A 22,836-nucleotide genomic window follows, 5' to 3' on the forward strand; every position below is an offset into this window, starting at 1 on the left:
TTATGGAGTAGGTAAAAAGTCTTTTGGAGAATAGGAGAGCTAGCTGTTGTAATGAGGAAGATTTCCAGGCAGGGATAAAGGCCCTTTTTGAGGGTTTTCACTGGATTTTACAGCACTGCTTGATTAAGTGATTCTGTCCCCCCACTCCTTCCAATATTCAGCTGCCTAGGTGATATAGATAAAAAGCCAAGCAGTTAATTTTTCACAGGATTGTGTGTTTTTCAGGAGGTGCTATGAAAAGACAGTAAAACAAGAACTTAGTATGTTATCTACGGAGTAAAGAAATGAACAGCTGTATAATATAAACTAGATAGGGAAGGAAATAAAGACAGAGGGGGTTTCAAAAAAGGAAGAAAGAAAACTTGTTGATGGGTTGAAAATCTCAGAGAAATCATAGAACAGATATGTTGGGAATACTTGAGCTGGAAAGATGGGAGGTTTTAGTAATGGAGTGAGAATTCTCTCTGAAGATGAGGCCAAGGAACTGAGAAGTCCAGATATTAGATGGATTGTCTTTGAAATCAAGAGTGACGGTAGAAAGTAGAGAAAGAAGATTTTAAGTAAAATGCCAGCAATGTTTTCAGTGGACAAAGTAGTAACCACGTTTTTGTTAACATAACTGTAATGAGGAGTGATAAGAGGTGGTATGGACAGATGGCCTGATCCTCAAGGAAACAGGAGATTTTGTGAGAAGGCAGAGGAACTATGGTCTCTGGAAAGTACACTGGGCTGGAATGATCATAGATTCCATGTTCTGACACTAAGATATATGGGATTGAGAGCATGAACTGGCTGTGCTTCAGAATGTTAACAGGGTAAGGCAGCTTCTTTAAAGAAAAAAAATGTTTCATGAAGTAATTGAGGGTTTAGTAGGTTTTATTAACCAACATTTGGGAGTTTGAGGTAGCATCTTGAAAGAGTTTGAAAGAAGATTAAGTATTCTAAGATGAGAAAATGGAAATGCATAAATGATTAGCAAGGCATATATTTTCAGAGGTGACCAAGGAAAATAGGATTTTAAGGCAAGGTCGAATTAGCTACTCTTTAGGATTGCTAAGATAATTTCCAGTGGCTTCTTGTAAATGATGGTGGCCTTCAAGGCTCTAGAATTCACTTTGCACAGTGGAGGGAAGACCTGTCAGTTACAGTGAGGGCTTTGACATTCTCTTTTTCCCCCAGAGCCTTTAGATGGTTCTAATGGCAGATCTTATTTAACGAGGACTTAATGTCCTGTGTAAGGGACAGATATAATGGTTCCTCCTTAGGAGATGAGGATCCACGTGGTTCAGCAGTATGAGGTAAGGAAGCCTTTGATTTGGAGAGATCAGACTGGTTAAATCAGATTTTAAACAGGATTTAAAATATACACCTTTAAACATTTTATTTCAAGTTAAATGTAATAATTTTTTAAATATTCATTAATATACAAATCTTTTGAGTTAGAGTCAGAACCTTTTCTTCAAATATGAGTCAAACAACTGGAGTTTTTCCATCATCTTTCTGCATCTTTCTCACATCATGTCTATAATACGTCTTGTAGGATTTGCTTTTTGGTTTCCTTAAAGCGGAGTGCAGGATCTTCATGGGTTTTTACAATGACTTTTCTTGTTTTTTTTAGACATGCATTACCTATATATAACAACAGCTGTTCTTAAGGACTTGCTTTCACGGAGTTTTGTGAAAGACTTAGTTTTTATAAAAATAGCTCTGTTATTATAGTCATCACCTCATATCTATAGGGAATATATACCAAGACCCCCAGTGAATGCCTGAAACCATAAATAGTACCAAACTCAATATATACGGTATTTTTTTCCTATACCTACATACCTACAATAAATTTTAATTTATAAATTAGGCACAGTAGAGATTAACAACAACTAATAATGAAATACAACAATTGTAACAATATACTGTAAAGTTATATGAATATGATCTTACTTCCTCTGTGTCTCTGAAAATATTGTGCTGTAATCACCTTGCTTCTCATGATGATATGAAATGATGTCTGTGATGAGGTGCATGATGTAGGCATTGTGATGTAGCATTAGGCTACTGTTATTAACCTTCTGACTCTAAATCAGGAGGAGGATCATCTGCTTCTGGATGGCACTTGACACAAATAACTGAGACCTCAGAAAGTGAAACTGCAGATTAGGGGGGACAGTTATTTGGCAATTTATATAATAGTTCATTAATAACTAGTATAAATAGCATGGTAGATTTGTAAATTACAAAGTAATTTATTCTTAGATGCAATACCAAAGACTTGATCCATGAAAGAAAAAATTGATACATGGGACTTTACTGTTAAGACAATGAAAAGATGAACCACATGCTGGAAGAAAGTATTTGCATAATATAGTCCTGAGAAGGGACTTGTATCCAGAATACTCAAAGAACTCTTAAAATTCAACAATAAGTAAATGACCCAATTTAAAAATGGGCAAAAACATCACCAAAGATGACATATAGATGGAAAATAGCATATGAAAAGATGTTCAGCATCATAAATCATTAAGGAGATACGAACTAAAACATTGAGATAGCACTATACACCTGTTGTAGATTGGTGAAAATCCAGAACACTAGTACCAAAAGCAGTCAAGGATGTAGAGCTATGGGAACTGTCATTCATTGCTCGTGCAAAATGACTCACTTTGGAAGACAGCTTGGCATTTTCTTACCAAACCAAACATACTCTTATGATATGATCCAATAATCACACTCCTTGGTATTTATTTACCCAAATGAGTGTAAAAATTATATCCATACAAAATCCTACACAGGAATATTATAGTGGCTTTATTTATAGCTGTTAAAACTTACAAGCAATCAAGATGTCCTTCAGTAGTTGAGTGGGTAAACTGGTACATCCAGACAGTAAATTTATCATTATTATTAATTATTATTCAACAATAAAACTTAAGCAATGAAAAGACATAAAGGAATCTTAAATGCATATTAAGTGAAATATAACATCTGGAAAAGGCAAAACTTTATAAACACAGTAAAAAGATAAATGGTTACCAGGCATTTGGGGAAAGAGAAATGAGTAGTTGTAACTGTGAAGCTATCCTGTATGATACTGTAATGGTAGATACATCATGATATATGTATGTCAAAACTAATATGCCAAACCCCAAACAACACAGAGTGAACCCTAATTTAAAATGTGGACTTTAATAATATATCAGTATTCATTCATCAGTCATAGCAAATGCACCATGCTAATGCTATCTAGTAATAGGGGAAACTGAGAAGGAGAGAGCATATGGGGATTCCTTTTAATTTATTGCTCAGTTTTTCTGTAAACCAAAGCTGCTCTAAAAAATAAAGTTTTTTTTTAAGTTTTATTTAAGTGATCTCTATGTTAAACATAGGGCTTGAACTCAGACAACCCTGAAATCAACAGTCATATGCTCTTCCAACTGAGCCACTCAAGTGCCCCCCAAATAAACTCTGTTAGTTTAAAAAAAAAAAAAAAGGAACTGATTTTTGTAAACATAAAACTCTAATAGGAGTAAAAGTGTAGGTGTACTGCACAGAGGAACCTACTAGCTGTGAACATCTAGCATCAGTCATATTCTTGAGGAAGCAGATCCTTGGTTAAACTAGCATTTCGTAGAGATTAGTTGGTGAACTTTAAGCTTAAATATACTAATGTAGGCTGTAGTGTGGATAAAAGTACCCTATAGCATAGTATGTTAATAAGCAGAGATAGGAATAAATGGATAGCAGAAATCAGGACCAATAGCAAGGCCAGAAGAGTGGTCAGAAATTTGTAAGGAACAGAAGAGAGTGGTTAGTGTTTGAGAAACCACGGGAAGAGGAAGTTTCTAGAAAGAGACAGCAAGACAACAATGTCAGGTGCTTCTTAGAGATTAAATAAGATATGATTGATTCGGGACACTTGGGTGGCTCAGCAGTAGAGGATCTGCCTTCAGGTCAGGGTGTGATCCTGGGGTTCTAGGATCGAGTCCCACATCAGGCTCCCTGTATGGAGCCTGCTTCTCCCTCTGCCCGTGTCTCTGCCTCTCTCTCTCTCTCTCTCTCTCTCTGTCTCATAAATAAATAAAATCTTTTAAAAAAATAATAAAAAATTTTTAAGATATGATTGATTCATTCAACAAATATTTAGTAGTGACCTGATAATTATAGACTTGATATCTTGTCTCTGTCTCTGCTGAGGATATAGAGTAAGTCACTGTATCCTAGTAGGGCATTCACATCCCTGTCTTTATGAATTATAATCTAGTAGAGAAGACAGATACTAAGTAATAAAAGGAGCAGGTTTTTGTGAAAGTATGTAGCTGGATCATGATGATGCTAACCTGGTCATCAGGTCTTGATGTTTAATCTGGGATCTGAAGAAAAAATATGAGTTACTGAGGGGAGTGGATAGTTGAACAGAATGGTCAAGACATCAGTGGGGACCTGAGAAAGAGCACACAGCTTGTGGTCTGTGGCCATCAGGAGTCAGGCTTTCTGTCTGCCTTGCCATACTGAAGAAATGCTCAGCTCAGAGATTTGTCTTTTTAAAAGTATTTGGTTGTGGGGATCTGGGTGACTCAGTCAGTTAAGCATCTGACTCTTGATGTTAGCTCAGGTCATGATCTCAGGGTCGTGAGATGGAGCATAGCCTCAGGTTCTGCACTCAGCATGGAGTGGAGTCTGCTAGTCCCTCTCCCTCCCTTTTTGCTCCTCCCCTGCACACACACACATGTGCATGCACTCTGTGTCTAAAATAAATAAATAAAATCTTTAAAAAACAAAAAAGATCCTCTGCCATCCCCCCAAAGTGTTTGGGGGTTGAATTTTCCTTCAGGTTTTATCAGCCTTAACACTCTAATTTTACATTCTTTCCTCAGGTATAGTGGTAGAAGATTGTCTGATTTTGCTCCAAAACTTGTTAAAAAACAACAATTCCAATCAAAATTTTTTTAAAGAAGGCTCATATATTCAACGTATGAAACCTTGGTTTGATGTTGGAGATGAAAATTCTGGCTGGTCTGCGCAGAAAGTGACTAATCTGCACGTAATGCTACAGGTATACTGTAGTTAGACATAAATGTCATAAGAATTTTGACAATGTTCCTTTCAAAAAGAAGATTGCTTATGTTTGATAAATTTAGGATGTTGAGTTGGTTTCAGATGGGCTTAAAAAAACCTAATATAAAGATTTGCAGTTACGCTCAAAGATCCTCTGCCATTAACCTCCGACTCCCCACCCCCATTACATACACCCATCACTCAGCTTCAATAATTATTAACAACTGGCAAGTTTTTTTCATCTTTTATTCCCCTCTCTTGCCCTGCTGGATTTTTTTTAAAGCAAATCCAAATTTATAGTGTCTTGATGGTTTTGCACTCAGAGAATAATAGGTTAGATTATTGATTTGAATTTTTAAAATTTGCTTTCTTCATTTAAAGCTTTAATGTTCGGAATATTACGTTCAGCAAATAAATTAATTCAGTAAACATTTACTGAAAGCTAGGCACTGACTACTAGGAAATGAATGATAATGTGCCTGCCCCCAAAGACTAATAAACTGTTTTAGAGTCTGACACAAGTTAAACTGACATATCACCTGTAATTTTATTTAAGCTTTATGGTGAAAGCTTTGTGGTGATGGACAGTAAAAGTGAAGACAGTAGGATCCCAAATGATTTCTGCATCAGAGAATATATGAAATTCTTTGAAGTATTTTACTTCTTCATTATTCCTTTTCAGTCCTTTAAGTTTTTATACACGAGCCTCCCAGTTTACTCACTCTCTGGTGATTATTGTGGGTCTTTGACTATCTCTGAACTGTGCCTGCATCTCTGAAGTTGTTTTCCTCAAAACTAGATAGATGTTTTCTCTAGTAACTGGAGTCTGAATATCGCTGCGTGCCCTGGGAGTTGGCTATGTAGGTTGATTGGATAATTAGGGTGACCAGATGCCCCATTTTGCCAGCTAGTATCTATTTTGTAATTACTATTATAGTATCCTCCACATCTAAAGGGTCCCAATTTAGATAATAAATTATAGTTACCCTATACAGGTAACTAGCTATATAAAATACGCCTAAAAATGATTAGGAAAATATCCTACAGGAGAACATGGATAAAATCTAGTTTATACTCCCCACTTCGTTTCTATTTTCACATGTTAGTATTACACATTTCGAGACTGTTAGTTTTGTTACTTTCAAAATACTGAACTTGGTATCTTTGCTCAATACCACTTCCTTAATAAAGGAAATTCCTCTTTCAAAACGGGATTAGAGGGATCCCTGGGTGGCGCAGTGGTTTAGCGCCTGCCTTTGGCCCAGGGCGCGATCCTGGAGGCCCGGGATCGAATCCCACATCGGGCTCCCGGTGCATGGAGCCTGCTTCTCCCTCTGCCTATGTCTCTGCTTCTCTCTCTCTCTCTCTCTCTCTCTGTGTGACTATCATAAATAAAAAAAAAAAAAATTTAAAAAAAAAAAAAAACAAAACGGGATTAGACAGTGAAAGGATCTGGTGATGTGCAAAAACATATATATCTTGCCAAGCAGAGAAGATTTAAAGTGCTGGAGGAGTCCACGCATATTTTATAGTTTAGAGTACTATGTAAGAAAGTAGCACTCTCTAAAAAGTAAAGTTGTTTTACCACGAAAAACGTAGACTAGAATGCTGAATATCAACAAAAATATATAGTATTTTAGGTACATAGTAAATTGGTTCTTTGAGTATTCTTGACTAATAAAAAGTGAATAAAATCTTAAACATAAACTTCAAAATAAACTGATTTTAATTCAATTTAATATATTCTTCATCTCAAAGATTGAGTAGTTGATACATTCATGACTTCACAGGCTGAACAGGTTATCTTCTGCTATTTGACCTGTTTTATGTAGGGTTGCTTGTACTTCCAGTTCTCTATTACACACCAAATGAAAATGCATAAAAAATGATAAACAGTCCTATTTGGATAGATAACATCCTAACTGAAATTACTCATCTTTGCAGTTGAAATCATGATTGATTTCAAAAATTCTAAAAGTTGAATTTGATGTGTTTGAGGATATTTTATTCAGATTTTACAGATTAAATTTGGGGAAAGCATCTTTTTGAAAAGTTTTTTGGTCATAAAACATTTTAATTTTGTCCTGGAATGATAGTGTTATGACTAGTTCCACCTCCTATTCCTATAGGCATGTATATACGCTTATATACCATTTTTTTGGTCAGATACTGCCAGCAACTCTCAGAAAGCTCATTACCTTATGAGAGAATCCTTTTCATTTTTGGGTAATTCTAGTTATTAAAAACTTAATCCAGGCAGCCTAGGTGGCTCAGCGGTTTAGCGCCACCTTCAGCCCAGGGTGCGATCCTGGAGACCCAGGATCGAGTCCCATGTAGGGCTCCCTGCATGGAGCCTGTTTCTCCCTCTGCCTGTGTCCCTGCCTTTCTCTCTCTCTCTCGTAAATAAATAAAATCTTAAAAAATTTTTTTTTAAAAATCTGTATAATGAGTCAAAATCTGTCTTGATAAAGCTCCTGCAAGCGTCCCCTTGTTTTGCTCTCTGGGAAAATACAAGTCCATTCCTTATGGTATTTTACATATTTTAATGTTGTTATTAAGTCTTTCCATTGTTTTCTTATCCTTATATTAAGTATTCCCTCGTTCTTCGGTCACCTTTTCCTACTTTTCTGTCATCTAGAAAATTGATAATTATCTTTTCTTTTTTTACATCATCAATAAAGATACTCAACTGCTATTAGATGATATTAAGGAATTATTGTTTATTTAGTTAAGTACAGTAATGGCATGATGATTATGTTTTTTAAAATCCTTTTTAGGGCAGCCCAGGTGGCTCAGTGGTTTGGCATCACCTTCAGCATAGGGCGTGATCCTGGAGACCCAAGATTGAGTCCCACATCGGGCTCCCTGCATGGAGCCTGCTTCTCCCTCTGCCTATGTCTCTGCCTCTCTCTCTCTCTCTCTCTCGGTCTCTGATGAATAAAATAAAATCTAATAAATAAATAAATATCTTTTTTAGGTAGAGATGCATAAAGAAATATTTATGGGAGAACTGACATCTAGCTTGGTATTTGCTTTAAATATATGTATTTTTTCACATAAGGGTAGGAGGAGAATAAATTAAAAAAAACAAAAAACCATGGAGGCCTAACTGGAAAGGTCTAAGGATATGAACCAATAGGTAATCCTAAAGCCTCTCTGTAGTGACATCAATGTATTAACCCATTTAATAAAGTATTGTCATAAATTTCCCATTTGATCTTAATATATAAGATTTTATACACGCATATTTGGGGTGACATTTTTTTATGTTTCTCAGTTTCCATGTTCAGGTTCAGCTAATCGTAGAGCCATAAGGATTTTTTTTAAAAAGATTTTATTTATTTATTCATGAGAGACACACACAGAGAGAGAGGCAGAGACACAGGCAGAGGGAGAAGCAGGCTCCATGTGGGAAGCCTGACATGGGATTCCATCCTGGGTCTCCAGGATCATACCCCGGGCTGAAGGCAGCGCTAAACCGCTGAGCCACCCTGGCTGCCCCATAAGGATTTAATTAGCATTAGTAGTCAATGAGGAACCCCTTGCCTAATGCAGATATCTTCTACCATGTGTTCAGTTGTAGTTTTAGTCTCTCTTTAAGTATCTCCAGTTTAAGGGGAATTTGTCACATCTCAAGCCATTCTGTTTTCAGATCTACTCTCTAATTAGGTAGTTCATCTTTATTTGATAAGAAATGTGCCACCCTGTTACATATTCATTCATTAATTTATTGAATAAAATATATACGATTAATACTGGGCTCATTCTCTGGAATACAAAAGTGACTGAGGCAGTGTCTGGTTTGGGAGCTCACAATCACCTGGAGAAGACAAACTGGAGCAAATGGCGTAATAATGTACAATGTACTATAACAGAACTAGTGCCGTGAAAGCATGAAGGGAAGAGCACCTAGCTCTGGCTGAGTAGGTGAGGGAATCCTTCACAAAAATATTCTTGTTTATGTAGATAATTTCCCTCAAAACTTCTAAAATCTTTAAAGACAAATTTTGTTTTCTCTTTCTTTCTCAGCTCGTTCGTGTACTGGTATCTCCCACCAACCCTCCTGGTGCCACCAGTAGCTGCCAGAAAGCTATGTTCCAGTGTGGCTTACTGCAGCAGCTCTGCACTATCCTAATGGCTACTGGAGTTCCTGCTGATATCCTGACCGAGGTAAACCACGTGAAGGCAGGGGCTACTCTGTGGAAGTTGAAACTGGGAATCCTAAGAAGCACTAGATGACAGACAGCTACAGAAAAAAAAACAGTGAAAGTTAACCATTTTTATATGCTAAATTCCTTATTGATCCTACTAAAATATAATTGGCATAATGATGACAGTATTAAGCCCAAAAAGTACTCATTTCTCAAGTTTAATAGTCTATAAATAATGTTAAAGCTTCCAGGATTTCTCATAAAATTTATTGTATTCAACAGGAGGGCACAGTGTGATTTACGTTTTTAATTTTGAGAACAGTATGACTTAGTCAAATAAGACTTCAGACTTAAGTAGTCTTACATACTCCTAGAATTATAAATTCTTTTCCCCTGATGTTTGTATTTATATCAATCATCAGGGTTTATAATTTTATGACTACATAAAAACTGTTTCCTGTAAGCCAGAACCCTAATACCTTTTTTAAATATCCTTCTCTCCTTCCTGAGTTGTAGTAGTGTTCTTTTTTCATCTTACTGATTTTCTGTATGCCTGCATATGAATACCATCACCGGTTTAACATGTCGTTTCCATCCCAGACATTTTTCTTTCTGGAAGCCTTCCATCCCCCCTGCTCCAACACGGGCTGGTTATTTTCTTCTTCTGTGCACATCTCTTGTCCTGGGACTTTCACCATCCCCCTAGGACTTCTTTTTACTTCTCTCTTGACTCCCTGAGTTATCAGGATTCCAAGACTTTATCCCCCACCTTTTGGCTTATTATCTTAGTTATTTAACTTCCTGAAAACAGTAAATGGCAAGTGAACTTGTTTTTTTGTGTGTGTGAACTTGTTTTTAACTCTTTCATGTCATGCTTCTACTTTGAGAGTTACTCTAATATTTGGGTAGGTGTGGATTCAGAGGTGAAATCATAACACAACTTTCAGAACATTATTTCAGAGCTGCCGTTAAGAAATCTGAAGCCATTTTTAATCTTAATCCTTTTTACATAATCTTTTTTTCTTCTAGAAATTTTTGGGATCTTGTCTTTCTCTCTGGCTTCCTGAAATACACTGATGATGTGCAGTACTACAGATCTTTTTTTGTTGTTGCCCTCCCCAATTATTTTTGACACTCACTGGGCCCTTTCAAACTATAGACATGTGTCCTTCAGTCCTGAGAATGTTTTTTACGTCTCTTGATAATTTTTTTCTTTTATGTTCTGTTTCTGCAAACCACATTAATAGGTTGTTGGACTTTCTGTGGACCTAGTTTGTCTTTTTATTCTATTTTCTTGGAAGTATTTTCAGCGTTGTCCTTACATTGAAATTTTATTATATTTTAAATTTGTTCTCTGATTTTTATCTTAAAGCATCCTTGTTTTGTAGAAATAGATTCTCTTAGAGGATACTATTTTTTTTTTTTTTGAGGATACTATTAATTTGAGTTTTTTGATATTTTAAATGCTTGTAGTTCGGTGTTATTTTCTAATTAAAGGCCTGCACTTAATGTTTTAAAATGTTATTTCAAAAGTGTTAGACGATTATAATGCTGTCACTGCTTTTTTTGTGTGTCTGAATTTTGGCATTTAAAAGCAAAACACAGAAGGATATATAACATTTTCTTCTTTTGAAAACAGGTTTTCTTCCTTGACTTACTCTCTCTAAATTTTTATTCCCCCCCCCCATAGACCATTAATACTGTATCAGAAGTTATTCGAGGCTACCAAGTGAACCAAGACTACTTTGCTTCTGTAAATGCACCTTCAAACCCCCCAAGGTAGGAAAAGGGAAATACTGTGATTCCTTTGAGAAAGTCAAAACTTACTTTGAGTCTTTAGGATATCTCATATATACATCTTCTCCTAAGAAGTTGAGCTGTAGGTTTTGAAACTAGAAATTACCTGACAAGATAAACATGTTGGTATTTTAAAAAGAGTTTGCAGTCCTTGGAGCTTAGGTATTTGGGCTCTTCTACCTCCACTGTGCCTTAAGCAAATGGAGTTATGCTGCAGTTATCATTTCTGCAAGGTGGAGATGGAAATATTAACCTGCTGGCGTTCTGGTTCAGGTTCTTCAGTCAGCAGCTATAACTGGTTATTGATTCATGTAGTTGGGTCGCAAACGTTTCTTTTGTTCTTTTTTTTTTTTTTTAACACAACAGACCAGCAATTGTAGTACTTCTCATGTCCATGGTTAATGAAAGGCAGCCGTTTGTACTGCGCTGTGCTGTTCTCTATTGTTTCCAGTGTTTCTTATATAAAAACCAAAAAGGACAAGGAGAAATTGTGTCAACGCTTCTACCTTCCACTATTGATGGTAAATAATTTTGTTCTAATTTCTGTTTTGAAAAGTAGTCTTTAAAGTTTTTAATGATAAAATGTGTCATAAATGATAACAGACCCTGGTGTAGTGGAATATTTAAAGTATGGCATTTCCTTGAATTTGCTTTAGAAATGCAGCTTTTAATTAAGATGGTCATTTTCTGGAATATCATCATCTCCTCAGTTTGATCCCTAAAATGTTCTAATATTTCTTTGTTCTGCCACTCTTCTTCCAAGGTCCTTTAATTTTGTTTTGAAAAGCAGACTTTTAAAAGTGTCACCTAATACCGCTAATTAACAGATTTAAAAATAGTATATCATACGATTTGTGTGTGTGTAAAACATTTAATTTTTTATTATCATCTGCCTCCTATCTTTGTAGCAACAGGTAACTCTGTCTCAGCTGGTCAGTTACTGTGCGGAGGTTTATTTTCTACTGATTCACTTTCAAACTGGTGTGCAGCTGTGGCCCTTGCCCATGCTTTGCAAGAAAACGCTACCCAGAAAGAACAGTTGCTCAGGGTTCAGCTTGCTACAAGTATCGGCAACCCTCCAGTTTCTTTATTACAACAGTGCACCAACATCCTTTCACAGGTAAAGTGGCGAGCAGAACTTCTCTGAGGGGGAAAAGGTTTCAGCACTACATTTTTATGTCAAGGATACAAGAATTTTAGCATATCCTTAGACACAGATGAAAAGGGAAATAGGCATGGACTTACCTCCTCCTTGGCTTGTTGTAACAAGAAACAGTCTGGAGAGAAAGCAATAAATATTCTTACATGAGTGGTTTTGCCAACTAGTCATTAAGGTCTGCTTCATGATGGAAACATGTATTCTGGACAGAAAGGTGTTTTGTTTTTTTCTTTTTGTTCCTTCTACAGCATCCACAGTGTTGTGCATGTCCTTTTCTTGTTCTGCTCTATAGGCGAATTTGGGTCAGTTTATAAGAAGGAATAGAACAAAGTTCCTAGCTGCATACTTCCCTCTTTCTCTTCCCAAGCCAGTCACTCTTCTTTCAGGAAACAAAGTGAGAATACCAGTCCATTGCTTGCATAGTTAAACATTGTACTCCTTGATGTTTATGAGCACTCAAATCATCGAAACCCTAAGGCATATCATTTAGCTAGTAAAATGGAAAAAAACGTAACTGCATTCCTCTAGACCCCTAACGAGAACATCATAGCTTAACTGAAGTGTGGATGCTAAGGTATTTAAGAATGTCACTTACTCCTGCATGATTTATGCCCATGCACCAACCTTGCTGTTGAATAGTTCAGGTTCTCTCTTTAATGAAACTACAGCTATCAGCAGTCATACAAAGTAAAAGTATACTTAAATCTAAAATCATCCTGTCCATTGGAGTTTTCCTGCCTGCCTCCTCCCTGTGATAAGGTGCTGTGTCCTTCTTAATTTTTAATTTTGTCACACTTGTTGATTTGTTTTATTGTGAGTTTTTAAAGAGACACCCATGCCATCCACAGGAAGCTATAAATTAAAAGTTAAGAATTAACATAGTGGAAAAGGGGTTGTACACTTCCTTGTTGTTTAAAATCTGTTTACTTAGATTGAAAGCCTATTTTATTTTTGATTTATCTTTTTTTTTTTAAGATTTTATTTATTCTTGAGAGAGAGAGAGAGAGAGAGAGAGAGAGACATAAGCAGAGAGAGAAGCAGGCTCCTTACTGGGAGCCTGACGTGGGACTTCAGGATCACGCCCCGGGCCAAGGGCAGGCACTAAACCGCTGGGCCACCCAGGCTGCCCTCATTTATTTATTAATGATTTGAAAAAACTACCCCCAAATATTCATATTCTTATATATTTAATACTTGTCATTCTCATGTTGCTGTTGAAAACAGATTCTCTTAAGCCAAACAGCAATTAACTGACCACTGCCACCAGAGAGACTTTGTTCTAACATTGTATTCACAATTAATGCATAATGAGAAATTCTCAAGAATGGTATCTTCCCACAGTGCTATAAAATGATCCCCTCTCCTCCAAAATGTAGATGTATTATTATATAATACAAGATTAGAACTATCCTGTCCCAAGTTATTGGTGTGGGTTTGTAGGGGGACCATCTGTGAGTGATTTTTCTAGAGTTAAATTTTTCTAAAGCAGTAATATTTGTGAGTAATTTGTAATGTATAATTTGCAGGGTGATAAGATCGACAGACGGGTATGTATTGCTTGTTTCAGCTTAGGCATTTCCCTCTTACAACAAGGCTTTTCTTTGTCTTGGGTTTTGCTGATGGTTTTTTTTAACTGCTTGTTTAAAGTTGTATTCTACTCACACTTTCATGCATCAGCAAGTTTCTCTCATCATAAGTGGCTCTCCAGTTTTTCTCTGTGGGATGTTTTCTCCATGTAGTGGTATTACTAAGAACTGTGGGAATGAGTCTGAAGCTATACTTGTGCTTCCTTTGGGTATGCTTGCACTTTCTGGAATTCCTTGGTTTGGGTTTTTTGGTGGTTTTGTGTGTGTGCGCGTGTGTGTTTCTTCACCTAAGCTTGCTTCTTTATTTCCCCCTGAAACCATTTCGAAGCTAGTAAAATTTAGGGTTAAGAATTTTGTCTTTAGATAGTCAGTACATGAAAGAATGTGATGACTTTTATGTTACTTAGTTTAGTGAAAATGTACAATAGTAAGTATAATTTTGTAATGTGAAAGATTTCTGAATTAAATATTATCGGTTATTCTGGATGTAACACATATGGTACAATTACCAATGGGGATTTGTTTTTGATGTGTGTTGGGAAGTTTGGTCTTGATTTTTTTTGCGTGGAGTGTGTTTGGCAAAAAAAGGAGTGTATTTTATTATTTAAGTTTGGTTAAGTTAAGTTGTGCAGTGTTGATAATAATAAACTGAGATCCTGTTAGAAATTGTATCTTTGTATGAGCATGATTTAACACCTGTTAATACATACACAGATATACTTGGCAGGTTTAGCTTCCAGAATTTTTGATATTAGGTATTTTAAAAGTATACATGTGAATCATTTAGAAGGGAATTATTTTGGAGGTACAACTTACGGTAAAATGTACAGACCTTAAGTATGCAATTAGATGATTTTTGATAGGTGAATATACCTCTGTAACCACCACCCAGAACAAGATGTAGAACATTTTTATAATATCAGAAAGTTTCATCATGCCCCTTTCCTATTAATTGTCTATCCCCAGAGGCCACTGCTAAAAAGTGAATCTAATCATAATATTCTAGAACCTCATTTTAATACTTGAAGAGTAGAAGTTTAAAATGTTAGCTTTTTGTATCTGTTTTTAAAGATTTTATTTGAGAGAGAGAGAGTGCGCGTGCATGCACACAGAGGGAAAGAGAGAAGCAGGCTCCCCACTGAGCAAGGAGCTCGATGAGAAGCAGGACCCTAGGATCCTGACCTGAGTGAAGGCAGACGCTTAACCAGCTGAGCCAGCCCAGCTTTTATATTTTTATTTTTATATTTTTATAAACAATGTGAAATACTAAACGTGTGGGATGCCTGGGTGGCTCAGCCGGTTAGGTGTCTGTCTTTGGCCCAGGGCATGATCCTGGGGTCCCGGGATCAAGTCCCACATCGGGCTCACTGCATGGAGGCTGATTCTCCCTCTGCCTGTGTTGCCTCTGCCTCTCTCTCTGAGTCTCTCGTGAATAAATAAATAAAATCTTAAAAAAAAAAATACTAAACTTGAAATCCACCAAGTAGGAATAAGAGGGATTTTTATTTAGAAAATTGTAAGGAAAACATAATAATTTATGTTAAAGATAAGATGATTCAGCTTTGTTTATTTTGTTTGTGATTCTCTTCCATCCTGTAAAATCTGTGATTTCTAGTAACTAAACCCTCAGAATGCTCTAAAATTATAATTTCAGCATTAACCCATTTAATCCACTCCACAATTCTATGAAATGGATATTGACTATTTCTCCTGTTGAAGGATAACGATAAGGTTTCATGCTGTTGAGTTTTAGAACCAGGATACAAATCCTGGTATTCTGAGCCTATCCCTTTAACTTCTGTATTTGAGATTATTTAATCCAAAGGCCTCTCTTAACTAAATGAGGAGATTGGGGCCCACATAGCGTATTGAACTTGCACAAGGTAGGACAGTAGAAGCTTTGGTTCTTTTAATTCCCATCCAGATGAACTCAGGAACCTGGTTGTTTAGTTCTGTGGGGAGAAGAAAAACCTTTTGGTATTTTTATTTGGATTACATGAGTTTTATAGATTAACATAGCATTAATATCTTCATGATCTTGACTTTTTCTAAGGACATGGTATCTTTCTACTGTTTTAGATCTACTTTTGTGCTTTGTAGGAGTGTTTTTAAATTTTCCTCATATAGGCTTTTTTTCTTTTTTAGGCTTTTTTTTAAAAGGTTTATTTATTTATTTTAGAGAAAATGGAGGAGGGGGCACAAGTAGAAAGAAATCCTGAAGTAGACTCCCCACTGAGCTTGGAGCCCAGATGGGGGGCAGTAGGCAGCGCTGTATTCCAGGACCCTGAGATCATGACCTGAGCTGAAATCAAGAGTTGGCTGATAACCTTAACTGACCAGGACACCTACATGCCCCAGCCTCGTTTAGGTGTTACACAGTATTGGTTAGGCTCCTGAGTACTTTATCTTCTTTTGTTACCATAGTTTAAGAGGGGTGTTGCATTCTATCTTCTAACTGATTCTAACTAGTTTTGTTTAACTTTGCTGTTCTTATCCTTTAGTTTATTAAAATTTAGGAAACTGTCATTTTGATGGATTTGCTAGTTTTCAAAATTTGCTAGTTTGCAAATTTCAAAATTTGCTAGTTTCAAAAATGGTTTTCAAAAACCATTTCAAAATGGTTCAACCATAGTTGGAGTGGTATCGTTAGTGGTTGGGGCAGTTGGCTGATTTAAATAAATAAATAAACCTTTTTCTTTCTTGTATTTTTGATTCTCATTATCTGGCATGTTTCAGTGAGCTTACAACATGGTTTATTATTCTTGTTAGGGAGTATATTCTCTAATGGAATTTGAGTAATTCAGGAGATTATTTCTTTTTCTTTTTCCCAATGTTTTTTGAAGGAGGTAGAATTTGTCCTTTTATCAGAAACTTGTTTTTAAAATTCTGATTGAAACATCATAAACATCAATGTAAAGTGTTTTCAGATAAATTTTTTTAAGCATTCATGTCATTCATCTTCCTTAGCAGACCAGGTTTTTCTACTAATAGTATTTTAGATAACATGGTATGTACTTATGAACATAAATCAATTGTAATGTCTGCTCTTTATTCATTTTGGGAGGTACAGCCTGTAGAGACACAAAAATGCATTCTCGTTCAATTTTTTACATGTGGATTCCTAACATATCTTTTATAAGATGTTAAAGATCTTTTAATGCAAATGGAGGGGGATCTTAGGGCAACTTTAAGTTTGAAAAAAAAATGAGATTTCTGACAACTTATCTGTTTATTGCAGGGAAGCAAAATACAGACAAGAGTTGGATTATTAATGTTGCTTTGTACCTGGTTAAGCAACTGTCCCATTGCAGTAACACATTTTCTTCACAATTCGGCCAATGTTCCATTTGTATCCTTTATGTTTTAGTAAGATACATGTAAGTATCTTTATTTCTTTCTCTCAATAAGAGATAGTTCTGTGTTCTAAGTATTTGAATTCATCTGTGTTGCAGCTTTTCAAACTGTTAAGGTGGTGATGATGCTTGAGCTCGGTTTGTATATGTGTGTGTGTCTGTGTACCATTATTTTATGCTTGTCTAGACAATATATGGAATTTTTTGTAGAAATTCTTACATGATATGTATGTCAAATTCAAACTGTAAAATAAAATACTCTAGATATTATGAACCATTGGTCTCCTTAACAAACATTTCAGCTTACAGGACAAATTGCAGAAAATCTTGGCGAAGAAGAGCAGTTGGTCCAAGGCTTATGTGCCCTTCTGCTGGGCATTTCAATTTACTTCAATGATAACTCACTTGAGAGCTACATGAAGTAAGTAAGGGGGAAATGCTAGGGGAAAATGACCTGCTAATGTCATCAAGGGTTAATGATAAATTTTTTCTACCAAAGTATAATGTAGACCAAGTTTTATGTTTTGTTATGACTTTTTTTTAAAGCATCTCATAATGGTTATCTCTGTAGAGAGAAACTAAAACAACTAATAGAGAAGAGGATTGGCAAAGAAAACTTCATAGAGAAGCTAGGATTTATTAGCAAACATGAGTTGTATTCCAGAGCATCTCAGAAGCCGCAGCCAAACTTTCCCAGTCCAGAATACATGATATTTGATCATGAGTTTACGAAACTGGTAAAAGAACTTGAAGGTAAGATGGAGTTTATATTGATATTCATCAGAAAATACCTAGGATTATTTTGTATATGTATATTGTGGACACATGTAGATTATATGGTAAGCCTAAAAGTAGGGGTTTTTTCCTAGCTTTTGGTCTATAGTTCATGGAAGGACTTTTGACATTCAATAAGATTGAAAAGACTATATCTTATCTATCATGCAGCTAGGCCATATGTTTTTGCTGATTGAGTCTTAATAATAAAATAGGATTAAACATTTTTAAAAATATTTTATTTATTTTAGAGAGAGAGTGTATGCATACATAGGTGCACGCATGAGTTGGGGGGGAAGAGAGGCAGAAGGAGGAGAGAATCTCAAGTAGACTCTGTGCTGAGCGTAGAGCCCAACGTGGGGGCTCAATCCCACAACCCTGAGATCATGACCTGACTCAAAATCAAGGGTCAGTCACTTAACCAACTAAACTACACCAGATTTTAAATCTTTCAAATGCATTTTAAATAAGCTTTCTTTTATAGGTGTGATAACTAAGGCTATTTACAAGTCCAGTGAAGAGGATAAAAAAGAAGAAGAGGTGAAGAAAACATTAGAACAGCATGACAGTATTGTGACTCACTACAAAAATATGATTCGAGAACAAGTAGGTACTGATAAATTGTAAACACTATCTGATGTACTGATACTCTTTTACTTTGGGGAAGAATTTTTCCTGGTATTTCATATGCAGGAAGATACAGAAAGTAGAGCTCATTTTCCCCAATAATTCAAAACTATCTTAGTACTCAATACATTAAGCTTAATATTTTGTTAAGCATTGTGCAGGATGTTGTGGATAAAGGCATGAGTCAGACATGTTCCCCTATTGCAGTCATGGGCAGAGAAAACTATCAATAGGTTATTGTGACACACATATTAAGTCTAGTGACAGAGATAATGCAAAGTATGTGGCAGCACAGAGAGGCCCCTAATTTAGCTAGGTAAGAGCAGGGGCTTGGAGAAAACAGAACGTGAGTCCCAAATGGATAACTAGAAATAAGCTGGGCCAAAGGAGGGATAGGGAAGAGGGGCAGGACTTGTTACTGGCATGTACATAGAACACTTGGTGGCAGCATGGAATAGACAGTTGAGAGGCAAGGCCAGAGGGAAGGAGCTGGTTGTGACAGGCTAGGGGAGGGAGCTGGGGTGCTGAAGGTGACAGTGGGGATAATGGCTGCTATATTTTGTTTGTTGTGTTCTCACAAAATACATTTTAAATGCTATTTCATTTAATTTTCATAGTATCCCTACAAAGTAGTTAATATCTTCATTTAAGAACAAATGAGGAGTCTTGGGACTGACAAAATTTAAACTTGTCCAGGGTCACTCAGTGATTGGTAGAACAGAATTCCAGAGATTGGTGTTCCCAGGCCTCTCAAACTCATACTATGTGCTGTTGAGGGCACAGGCCTGAGAAATGTGGGAAGGAAAGAGGAAGCGGAGGAAACTGGCAGGACTTGGTAATGATTGGATGTGAATGGAAGGGAATGTAAAGGGTCAGATAGGATCTTCAGGTCTCCTTCTTGCATGACTGAATAGACAATACTGAGAACAACAGAGAATGTGGATTTATTAGAGTGGAGAATGATGCTGAGTGTCGAAACTGCCCTCTGTCATCAATTGATATTTTCTGGGAAGGACACCAGAGAACCTCCACTCTTGGATTGTGTTGAGCAGCTTAAACTTTCCATTACATTTCTTCAAAATGTGTTTCTTGTTTTCTTTCATTTAACTCAACACAGTGTATACCTTGATTGGAATCCTAAAAAGTATTGCAGTATTATCTGGAAAATAAGATTATTGATGTTATTAAAATGCTGGTGTCAGGATCCCTGGGTGGCGCAGCGGTTTGGCGCCTGCCTTTGGCCAGGGCGTGATCCTGGAGACCCTGGATCGAGTCCCACGTCGGGCTCCCGGTGCATGGAGCCTGCTTCTCCCTCTGCCTATGTCTCTGCCTCTCTCTGTGTGTGACTATCATAAATAAATAAAATTTAAAAATAAAAAAATAAAAAAAATAAAATAAAATGCTGGTGTCATTAAAACCAATACATGGGTGGCAGTCCACCTGGGCCTGGTTGCACTCCCTTCTCTGCACTGGCTTCCACCCCCTGCTGACTATGCACAGCTTGAGGCAAGTGTGGCAAGTGAGACCTTCGGTAGAGGACTGTAAATGAGAACTGCCCCTGTATTCTTCCCCACAATCTATACTGTTGAGGTTGGAATTCTAAGAAAGAATAAAAACATAGTGGTTTGTTTGTTTGTTGGTTTGTTTGTTTAAAAGATTTTATTTATTTATTCATGAGAGACAGAGAGAGAGAGAGAGAGGCAGAGACACACAGGCAGAGGGAGAAGCAGGTTCCATGCAGGGAGCCCAAAGTGGGTCTCGATCCTGGGTCTCCAGGATCACGCCCTGGGCTGAAGGCAGCACCAAACCGCTGAGCCACCCGCGCTGCCCCCATAGTGGTATATTTAGCATTCAGTCTGAGCTTTTCAGTTTATAAGGAGATCAGTAAATTAGAATCATCTTTGAATGATTCAAACTTAAATCCTTAAACTATGCATGGTTATTAGGATTTTTCATCTGTATTTTAGTACAAGTATGGAGTCGTTTCCAGATGGTAAAATGTAATATCTTAAGAGCAATGGAAAAGAAATACTTGTAATACGATGTTACAGCCCACACTTGAGGCTGATAAATATGGTTAATTTGGAAGAAGAAAAGAGTGATTTGACACAATTACTGTAATGACTCTGCTTTAGAAATGTTAATTTTAAATATTCTCACCATTTAAAATGCCATTTAACAATTAGGCAGTAAGCAGTAAGAACTATAAAATCTTTATATAAACCGTGAATGACATTTGAGAATCTATCCTAAGGAAATTCTTCAAAATTCAGGAAAACAAAAATAAGATATTTATTGTAATAATATTATTATTTAGAAAAATGGAAAACAACTTTGGTGTTGCTTTTGAATGTAAATTATATTGCATTTACTGATGTAAACATTAGAAGTTATGATTGCAAAAAAACTAGAAATGAGAGGAACTTACAATTGAGTAGTAGGTAAAGGCTACAAAATGACGTGGACTGGGTATGACAAGTTTAAAACACTTGAATTGGGGAAAAAATTAGCAGAAAATAAAGAACTAGATCAAATTCCAATTAGTTATATTAGGGTGGTGAGTGTTGGAAGTTCTTTTTTTGGCCTTCTGAATACTCTGTTCTAGAATTATCTTTTGTGTTAAAAGTAGTATAGATGTATGTTTATGTATATACACTAAGTTTCTTAAATAGTTTGATATAAATTTTTAAGTGTTTTTTTGGAGCATAAAATGGAGTTTTTAAAATTGTCCCCCACATTGCAATGGTATTGCAGGTTGTGCCATGGTGCTTATTAATGGGGCAGTACTGGAAAGTTTACAGTTCTGCTACATGTTAATTGACCTTGGTGCATACATGAATGTATTATTACTTAATTGCTAAGCGATTCTGGAAGTGTTGAGTACTTTAATAACATGACCCAAAATAATCTCTGATTTTTAATTTGTTCTTTTTCCTAATGCTAATTAGTATAAATTTAAAACACTTGAATTATGTTTTATTTCACAGGATCTGCAACTTGAGGAATTAAAGCAGCAGATTTCTACATTAAAATGTCAAAATGAACAGCTTCAGACAGCAGTCACACAGCAAGTATCTCAGATTCAGCAACACAAAGATCAGTATAATCTTCTTAAAGTACAGCTAGGTAGGTATAGCTAGCCATAACTATTGTAGTGTCCTCCAGAGCTGGACTAAATCACATAGATTATTCTTGTGGACTAGTCGTTCTCTAACCTTAATCACTGTAACAAACAAATGTGTAAATCGGAGTTTGAAGTCCCAAGTTCCTTGCTACCTACTTCAGTATCTGATCCATTGATTCTCAGCCTTGGCTGCTCATTAGAATATCCTGAAACCTTTTTTTTTTTTTTTTTTTTTTTAAACCACCAATAGTGAGACCCCACTCAAGTGTTTGATTGAATTAGTTGGGGTTGGAGCCAAGCATCAATAATGGTTATAAGCTTTCCCAGGTGATTCTGATGTATAGCTGGTTGAGAATGACTCCTCTAACCTTTCTATTTCCTTATCTGCAAAATGGAACTGATAATAGATGCTTGTAAATACTCTTATTCTATAGTGCTTATGATTAGAATGCTAGCTATTTAGAAATAGTCTATTTATATAAAGGTGACTATAATTTTCAGAAAAAATCACCTCTTTTCACTTCCTTATTTATAACAATAATTTGTCAATTATTTTAGTAATTAGTACAGAATTAGTAATTTAGTACAGAAAGCCAGTCCTTTGTGAAGATTTTAAAAGGGATTTTGTTTTCTTTTATATTAATTGCTCAAACTGGAATTGAAACTACTTTAAGTTTTTTTTAGATTTATTAATTTGTGGGGGGAGAAGAGCAGAGGAAGAGGGAGAGGGAATCTCAGCACAGAGCACTGAGCACAGAGCCCAGTCTCGCAACCCTGAAATCATGACCTGGGTGGAAACCAAGAGTTGGACACTTAACTGACTAAGCCACCCAGGCACTCCTAAACTCCTGCAATTCTTAGTTATAGTTTGCCAAACCATGCAATTTAGTCTTTTAATAAGACGATGCTGTTTTTCTTCCCAGAAACCTGAAAATAGCCTCATTTCACTATTTCTATCAATATGCTATTTTGCAGAAATGAAATGTGCATACAAAAGTACCACCAAAGTAATTGAATTAAGGAAATTTTGCATTTTTATATTTAAGTCTTCTCAATCAAGAAATGAAAAACTTAAGTTTCTTATATATATATTTTTTTAAGATTTTATTTATTTATTCATGATAGTCACACAGAGAGAGACAGAGAGGCAGAGACACAGGCAGAGGGAGAAGCAGGCTCCATGCAGGGAGCCCGACGTGGGATTCGATCCCGG

At 36.2% G+C, this 22,836-nt stretch overlaps 1 protein-coding gene and 1 long non-coding RNA gene across 8 annotated transcripts in view; one reads left to right on the forward strand and one right to left on the reverse strand.

Annotated features, from left to right (window-relative positions):
• Positions 1–2,144, reverse strand: part of LOC144304077 (uncharacterized) — a 59,079-nt gene extending 56,935 nt beyond the window's left edge. For 3 of the 5 annotated variants that reach the window (XR_013371063.1, XR_013371064.1, XR_013371065.1), the window contains exon 1: positions 1,942–2,046. This is a non-coding gene — a long non-coding RNA (uncharacterized LOC144304077). Of the gene's footprint in view, positions 1–1,941 lie in introns of all 5 variants that reach the window. The other 2 variants (XR_013371061.1, XR_013371062.1) reach the window with 2 other exon arrangements.
• Positions 1–22,836, forward strand: part of USO1 (USO1 vesicle transport factor) — an 89,970-nt gene that overhangs the window by 58,463 nt on the left and 8,671 nt on the right. For 2 of the 3 annotated variants that reach the window (XM_077882504.1, XM_077882506.1), the window contains 11 exons: positions 4,872–5,050; positions 9,082–9,222; positions 10,894–10,982; positions 11,367–11,521; positions 11,909–12,120; positions 13,686–13,706; positions 16,984–17,094; positions 17,401–17,519; positions 17,670–17,851; positions 18,357–18,478; positions 21,487–21,625. In XM_077882504.1, the coding sequence (XP_077738630.1) occupies positions 4,872–5,050; positions 9,082–9,222; positions 10,894–10,982; positions 11,367–11,521; positions 11,909–12,120; positions 13,686–13,706; positions 16,984–17,094; positions 17,401–17,519; positions 17,670–17,851; positions 18,357–18,478; positions 21,487–21,625 (1,470 nt within the window). The remainder of the gene's footprint in view (positions 1–4,871; positions 5,051–9,081; positions 9,223–10,893; positions 10,983–11,366; positions 11,522–11,908; positions 12,121–13,685; positions 13,707–16,983; positions 17,095–17,400; positions 17,520–17,669; positions 17,852–18,356; positions 18,479–21,486; positions 21,626–22,836) is intronic. The other variant, XM_077882505.1, reaches the window with a different exon arrangement.

The sequence above is a fragment of the Canis aureus genome, chromosome 33 (assembly GCF_053574225.1).
Source record: "Canis aureus isolate CA01 chromosome 33, VMU_Caureus_v.1.0, whole genome shotgun sequence".
NCBI lineage: Eukaryota > Metazoa > Chordata > Mammalia > Carnivora > Canidae > Canis > Canis aureus.